Below are 7,375 nucleotides of genomic sequence, written 5' to 3'. Positions count from 1 at the left end.
CAGAACATGTGGCCTCCTTGCCCTTTTTGCAGGATCATAACAAATTGTGGATAACATTGAGAAGAATGGGAATTCCAGAACACTTAATTGTACTCATGAAGAACCTGTACATAGACCAGGAGGCTGTCGTTCAAACAGAAAAAGGGAACACTGCATGGTTTAAAATCAAGAAGGGAGTGCATCACGGTTGTATCCTTTTCCTCATACTTATTCAATCTGTATGCTGAGCAAATAATCCGAGAAGCTGGACTACATGAAGAAGAATGTGGCATCAAGATTGGAGGAAGAATCATTAACAACTTTCAATACACTGACAACACAACTTTGCTTGCTGAAAGTGAGGATGACTTGAAGCACTTACTGATGAAGGTTGAAGAATACAGTCTGCAGTATGGATTACCTCTCAATATAAAGAAAACAAAAATCCTCACAACTGGTCCTATAAGCAACATTACGATAAACGGAGAAAAGATTGAAATTGTCAAAGACTTCACATTGCGTGGTTCTACAATCAAGGCCAATGGAAGCAGCAGTCAGGACATCAGACGATGTATAGCACTGGGCAAATTGGCTGTAAAGGATCTCTTTCAAGTGCTGAAGAGCAAAGATGTCTCCTTGAGGGCTAAGGTGCGCCTGACACGAGCCATGGTATTTTCAATTGCTTCATATGCATGTGAGAGCTAAATAATGAATAAGGAACACCGAAGAAGAATTGATGCTTTTGAGCTGTGGTGTTGGTGAAGAATGCTGAAAGTACCATGGACTGCTAAAGGAACTAACAGGTCTTTCCTGGAGGAAGTGCAGCCAGAATGCTCCTTGGAGGCGAGAATGGCCAGACTTTATCTCACTTACTTTGGTCAAGTTGTCAGAAGGGACCATTCCCTGGAGAAGGATGTCATGCTTAGTAAGGTGGAGGGTTAACGAAAGAGGGGAAGGCCCTCAGCGAGGTGGATTGACACAGTGGTGGCAGCAATGGGCTCAAGTGTAGCAAGAATCATGGAGCTGGCTCAGGACCGGGCGGTGTTTCGTTCTGCTGTACATAAGGTCGTTATGAGTCAGAGATGACTCCATGGCACTTAACAACAACTGCAACAACAAATCTTTAATTTTCACTCCCAACCAACTCATATTAACATTCATATAACAGAACTACCTGACACTTCTTTGTAACTTTCCAAGTCAAGTACTCTACCTCTAGCAATAACAATAAGGTCCCAGCGTGGCACAAATGGTTTGCACTCAGCTGCTGACTTAAAGATTGGCAATTTGAAGCTACTCAGAGACACTGCAGAAGAAAGACCTGGCAATCTGCCTCCATCAAGATTACAGGCAAAAAAAAAAAAAAAAAAAACAACCTATTTGAGCAGTTCTAATATGTAACAAGCAAAGATGTCACTTTGAAGACTAAGGTAGACCTAACCCAAGCCGTGGTGTTTTCAGTCACCTCATATGCATGCATGTGAAAGCTGGACAATGAATAAGGAAGACCAAAGAAGAGTTGGTGCCTTTGAATTATGGTGTTGGCAAAGAATACTGAAAATACCATGGACTGCCAGAAAAACAGATAAATCTGTCCTGGGAGAAGTGTAGCTAGAATACTCCTTGGAAGCAAGCATGGCCAGACTTCATCTCACCTACTTTGGTCACATGGTCAGAAGGGTCCATTCCCTGCAGAAGGATATCATGCTTGGTAAAGTGGGGTGTGGGGGGCGGGTCAGTGAAAAACGAAAGTCCCTCAACAAGATGGATTGACACAGTGGCTGCAATGATAGGTTCAAGTATAGCAAGGGTTGTGAGGCTGGCACAGGACCGGGCAGTGTTTCCTTCTGTGGTACAGAGGGTCACTATGAGTCTCAGCTGACTCGATGGCACCTGGCAACAACAACAACATTCTGTAACAAATGCATGCGTTGGCGTGAGTCAGAGTTGACACAATGGCATCAGATTTGGTTTTTGGTTTATAGCAATAACAATTGCATTTTCTCTCTCCTTCCTCATTAAAAAAAGGGAGGGGGGTGAAATCGTATTTTTAGCCTCTTCACTACTCTTGACTTTACATATGCAATATTTCATTGATTTTTGAAAAGCAGAATCAGAAGATATCATGTATTAGTAAAATTGACCCTACCATTTAGTGATCATAAATGCACTCTTATTTCCAAAATTATAAAATGCAATCTTTGTTGTCTTAAATTGTACATCAGCTTCTATAACTTTGGGATATAATTGTGGATAGTTTTTCTTTCTTTGTTCTTTAAAAAAATTTATTGTGATTTGGGTGAAAGTTTATAGTGCATATTCATTTTCGATACAGCAGCTCACATACACTGTCTCATGACATTGACTGCAATTTTCCACAATGCAACAACTCTCTTCCCACTTCCTCCCCATAGTTACCTCTTCCCTTGTCCTTCCCTCCCATGCACTCCTGCCCTCCAAGCTGTCTCCCTGAGCATACACAGCCCTTCTGTTCTCCCATGATTGATCTCTCCAAGGAGTCGATCTACCTAAAGTAAAAGTTCAGCTCATATGCCTGTCTTTTGTTTGGCTGGAAGCCACAGGAATGGGTTCAGTTCCAGACCTGTAGGGCAGCTAAGGGCCATAGTCTCAGGGGTTTCACCAGGCTCAATCAGACCAGCAAACCTGGTTCTTTTTGTAGATTGTTTTCACTGACAGTGATCTATAACTTAATTTTAATCTAAAAATATTAAGCAAAATAAAACACATTTCATAGCTTACTTCTCCATTAAATATTTCTAAACTTTGCATGGTCATATGATATCATTCTTGACACCTATAATTATTCCCACATAGAATATAATGTATTGTTAACTATCTAAGCAGACTTAATACTCAGAAAGGAAAAACTTATCTTTCCTGTTCCAGGAAGAAGCAAACCAAAGCCACTGCCATTAAGTCCATTCTGACCCATGGTAACCTTTTTCTTGGAAGAAGTAGAAACTAACATTTTCTTCTAACACCTTTCCCTATACAGAAAAGAGCTGGTAGTGAAAATATATATTAACAACATGCATCTTTTGAAACAAAGTAAATGCATCAGATAGTCAAGTGTCTTCAAGCTCCTTGACCCAAGCCCTTTGCCTCAGGTCGTCACATTCTCTGGGGCAGTAGTTATGCCCTGTTGACAAGGCTTCAGATGAATACTCCAGCTTTAAAAATCAAAATACTCTCAACATTCTTATCTGTGACCAAGGAGAGGTGGGACAAGGGAACAGAACACTTTCAGTGGTTTCAGTATGACCAGCACTCATCTCTTAAGAGGTTCTCATGAAGCTTTAGCAAATATTCTTTCTATTTTTATAAAATTTGCTAATATTAAAGTACATCAAGCATAGTTTCTTCCCTCTTGGAGTTTACAGGTTAATTTTCTTCGGAGATTTTTTTTTATTGTTGACTAAAAGTGTACTCCTGCAATTGCGACATCTTTGTGCTTAGACTGCCATGAAACAAAATACTTTAATAATTAAGGGCAGCTTGGAAGCTGTTTTAAAACAAGGCGATGGCCAATGCAATTTATTTTAAGGACATATCACTCCCAGAGGAGACTATTCTAGGCTTCGGTCAGACGGTTGGCTAAGATCCTGTGGTGCAACTGAAGTTACTTCATCCGTTCAAGCTTGGGGAAGCGAGGTTCAAATTGAGGGGAGAGGAGGTAGGGTGGGGGGATGTGGAGAATGGGACAGAAGATGGAACAGATACAGCCTCTTGCCCCTAATGACCTCGTGCTGCAGAATTGAGGTAATAGCTTTGTACAAGTGGCTAGCCTTAATTGTTCTTTCCTTTCATGTTAGGTATTTACCTAGGCCTCAGCTTTTCTGGATTTTGGGATTATGATAATACCACATGGTATAACATGACGGAGAATATCTATTCCGAACTCGAAGGTAATGCTTATAACAGCACCTTTAACTCCAGCATCTCCCTTACGGCGGTTGCTTGATCAGCATATATGAAATCTCTGCTTTGTTGAGAAGCTCATTTTTTTCCTACTTTTTAACCCGTGGCGTGATTTTCTTCTTTCAGATCTCATACAGCTTTCAGTGGTGGATATGGTTTTAACAAATCATTTCTTAGTTATGCTCACCTCTTTGGGTCTTTTTGTAAGTAGAGATCTTCGTCACCCGTCAGCCTCTGTTTTACAGGTAGGTGAACTGCCTTATAACTAATATTAACCTTAAATATCTTCCGTGACACGAAGAAGTATTGGATTTCTGAGCTATGTGTGGTACAGTAAGAACTGAAATGTTTCTTCCTTTTAAAAAATGTACAAGCATAATGCAGCATCTTTGTCCTTTGTGTGGGAGTGTTGAATATACAATCTGGAAATGATGCTAGCATTGTTGCTACACAAATTTATAAGCTTTAAATACATGTATGTAGAAAATACTTATTTATTCATTCTTTTAGTTATAACTACATATGTTCCCCACATACACTAAGGTAATATACTATTACAAAGAGCTCTGATGGCACAGTGCCTGAGGCATTTGACTGCTAACCAGAAGGTTGGTGGTTTAAACCCACCAGCCACTCCTCGGAAGGAAGATGGGGCAATCTACTTCCATAAAGATTTATTGCCTCAGAAACCTGTAAGGGTAACTACGGGTCAGAATTGACTCAATGGCAGTTGGGTTTTTTGTTTTGTTTTTTTTTTTTCTTTAGTATTAAAATAACATAATTAAGAATAAGTGTTGGAATCGAGAGAAGAGAAATATACGTTTATGTGAGCATATGCAATATGCATGCCATGAAGTTCTCAAACGTGTTAATAAATACTTGTCAAAGATTACCAGAATAGAAATAAAACCAGTGATAAGTATTTAGGGAGGCCTGGTGGCTCAATGGTTAAGTACTCAGCTGCTAACCAAAAGGTTGGCAGTTCGAACCCACCAAGCAGCTCTGTGGTAGAAGGACCTGGGAATCTGCTTAAGATTACAGCCAAGAAAACTCTGTAAAGCCGTTCTACTCTGTCACATGGAGTCAGCGTGAGTCGACATGGAGTCAGGCACCCAACAACAACAGTGAATATTTAGGAGCAGTAGGAGCAAAGACCACATTGCTGTGGAGTCAGTTCTGACTCATAGCAACCCAGTAGACAGAGTACGGGCCCGTAGGGTTTCCAAGGCTGTAATTTTTGCAGAAAAGCAGATTGACACATCTTTTTCCCTTGAAGTGGATGGTGGATTTGAACTGCTCACCTTTTGCTTAACAGTTAAGCTCTTAACAACTGCGTCATCAGTGCTCCTTGGAGAATAGATAAGGGGAGGTGAAGAAGGGGCAGTTTCATTGGTTGTGAGGCAGATTTTCCTTATACATAGTGATTAGCATCTTCCTTCAGGTATATGAATAGTCACAACCTTCCCTCCTGTCTCATCATCTATGAGAAAGTACCACTTGTTGTTTGGTCAATCAATTGTTATTGTTGTCAGGTGCCATCAAGTTGTCTCCCAATAGCGACCCTATGCACAGCAGAATGAAACACCACCCAATCCTGAGCCAGCTCCATGATTCTTACTATACTTGAGGCCATCACTGCAGCCACTGTGTCAATTCACCTCGTTGAGGGCCTCCCCCTCTTTCGTTGACCCTCCACCTTACCAAGCATGACATCCTTCTCCAGGGAATGCTCTCTTCTGACAACATGACCAAAGTATGAGATAAAGTCTGGCCATTCTCGCCTCCAAGGAGCATTCTGGCTGCACTTCCTCCAAGACAGACCTGTTAGTTTTTTTAGCAGTTCACGGTACTTTCAGCATTCTTCACCAGCACCACAGCTCAAAAGCATCAATTCTTCTTCGGTCTTCCTTATTCATTGTTTAGCTCTCACATGCCTATGAGGCGATTGAAAATACCATGGCTTGTGTCAGGTACACCTTAGTCCTCAAGGAGATATCTTTGCTCTTCAGCACTTGAAAGAGGTCCTTTACAGCCAATTTGCTCAGTGCTATATGTTGTCTGATGTCCTGACTGCTGCTTCCATTAGCATCGATTATAGAACCAAGCAATGTGAAGTCTTTAACAATTTGTCTTTTCTCCATTTATCGTAATGTTGCTTATAGGACCGGTTGTGAGGATTTTTGTTTTCCTTTATATTGAGATGTAATCCATACTGCAAACTGTATTCTTCAGCCTTCATCAGTAAGTACTTCAAGTCATCCTCACTTTCAGCAAGCAAAGTTGTGTTGTCAATATCAATATATCACAGGTTGTTAATGATTCTTCCTCCAATCCTAATGCCACATTCTTCTGCATATAGTCCAGCTTCTCAGATTATTTGCTCAGCATATATATTGGATAAGTATGGGGAAAGAATACAACCCTGATACACTCCTTTCTTGATTTTAAACTATGCAGTGTTCCCTTTTTCTGTTTGAACGACAGCCTCCTGGTCTATGTACAGGTTCCTCATGAATACGATTAAGTGTTCTGGAATTCCCATTCTTCTCAATGTTATCCACAATTTGTTATGATCCACACATCAAATGCTTTTGCATAGTCAGTAAAACACAAGTAAACATCTTTCTCGTATTCTTTACTTTCAGCCAAGATCCACCTGACATCAGCAATGATATCCCTCATTCCACATCTTCTTCTGAATCCAGCTTACACCTCTGGAAGTTCTCTGTCAATATACTGCTATAACTGTTTTTGAATTATCTTCAGTAAGATCTTACTTGCATGCGATATTAATGATATTGTTTGATAATTTCCACCTTCTGTGGGATCACCTTTCTTTGCAATAGGTACAAATACAGATCTCTTCCAGTCAGTTGGTCAGGTAGCTGTCTTCCAAATCTCTTGGCATAACCGAGTGAGTGCCTCCAGTGGGGCATCCATTTGTTGAAATATCTCAATGGATATTCCATCAATTCCTGGACCCTTGTTCTTCACCAGTTCTTTCAGTGCAGCTTCAACTTCTTCCTCAAATACCATTGGTTCTTGAATATATGACACCTCCTGAAATGGATGAAGATCAACCAGTTCTTTTGGTACAGTGACTCTGTGTATTCCTTCCATCTTCTCTTGATGCTTCCTGCATCATTCAACATTTTTCCCATAGAATCTTTCAATATTGCAACTCGAGGCTTAAATTTTTTCCTCATTTCTTTCAGCTTGAGAAATGCCGAGCGTGTTCTTCCCTTTTCGTTTTCGAACTTCGTGTCTTTTCACATTTCATTATAGTAATTGGCTTTCAAGCTGCTTTTTTAAATCTTCTGTTCAGCTCTTTTATCTTGTCATTTCTTCCGTTTGCTTTAGCTACTCTCTGCTCAAGGGCAAGTTTCAGAGTCTCTTCTGACATCCATTTTGGTCTTTTCTTTCTTTCTCATATTTTTAATGACCTCTTTCTTTCTTC

General features: G+C 40.4%; 1 protein-coding gene across 1 annotated transcript in view; it reads left to right on the top strand.

Annotated features, from left to right (window-relative positions):
• The window catches only part of CATSPERB (cation channel sperm associated auxiliary subunit beta), a 171,534-nt gene that overhangs the window by 52,165 nt on the left and 111,994 nt on the right, over positions 1–7,375 (top strand). The window contains exons 7-8 of the mRNA XM_007944535.1: positions 3,813–3,905; positions 4,045–4,163. Coding sequence (XP_007942726.1) covers positions 3,813–3,905; positions 4,045–4,163 — 212 coding nt within the window. The remainder of the gene's footprint in view (positions 1–3,812; positions 3,906–4,044; positions 4,164–7,375) is intronic.

The sequence above is a fragment of the Orycteropus afer genome, unplaced genomic scaffold (assembly GCF_000298275.1).
Source record: "Orycteropus afer afer isolate SDZICR_OR568_19922 unplaced genomic scaffold, OryAfe1.0 scaffold00127, whole genome shotgun sequence".
In the NCBI taxonomy this organism is placed as follows: Eukaryota; Metazoa; Chordata; class Mammalia; order Tubulidentata; family Orycteropodidae; genus Orycteropus; species Orycteropus afer.
The sequence above is the reverse complement of the archived record's forward strand: the minus strand, read 5'-3'. Positions and strand labels throughout refer to the sequence as shown.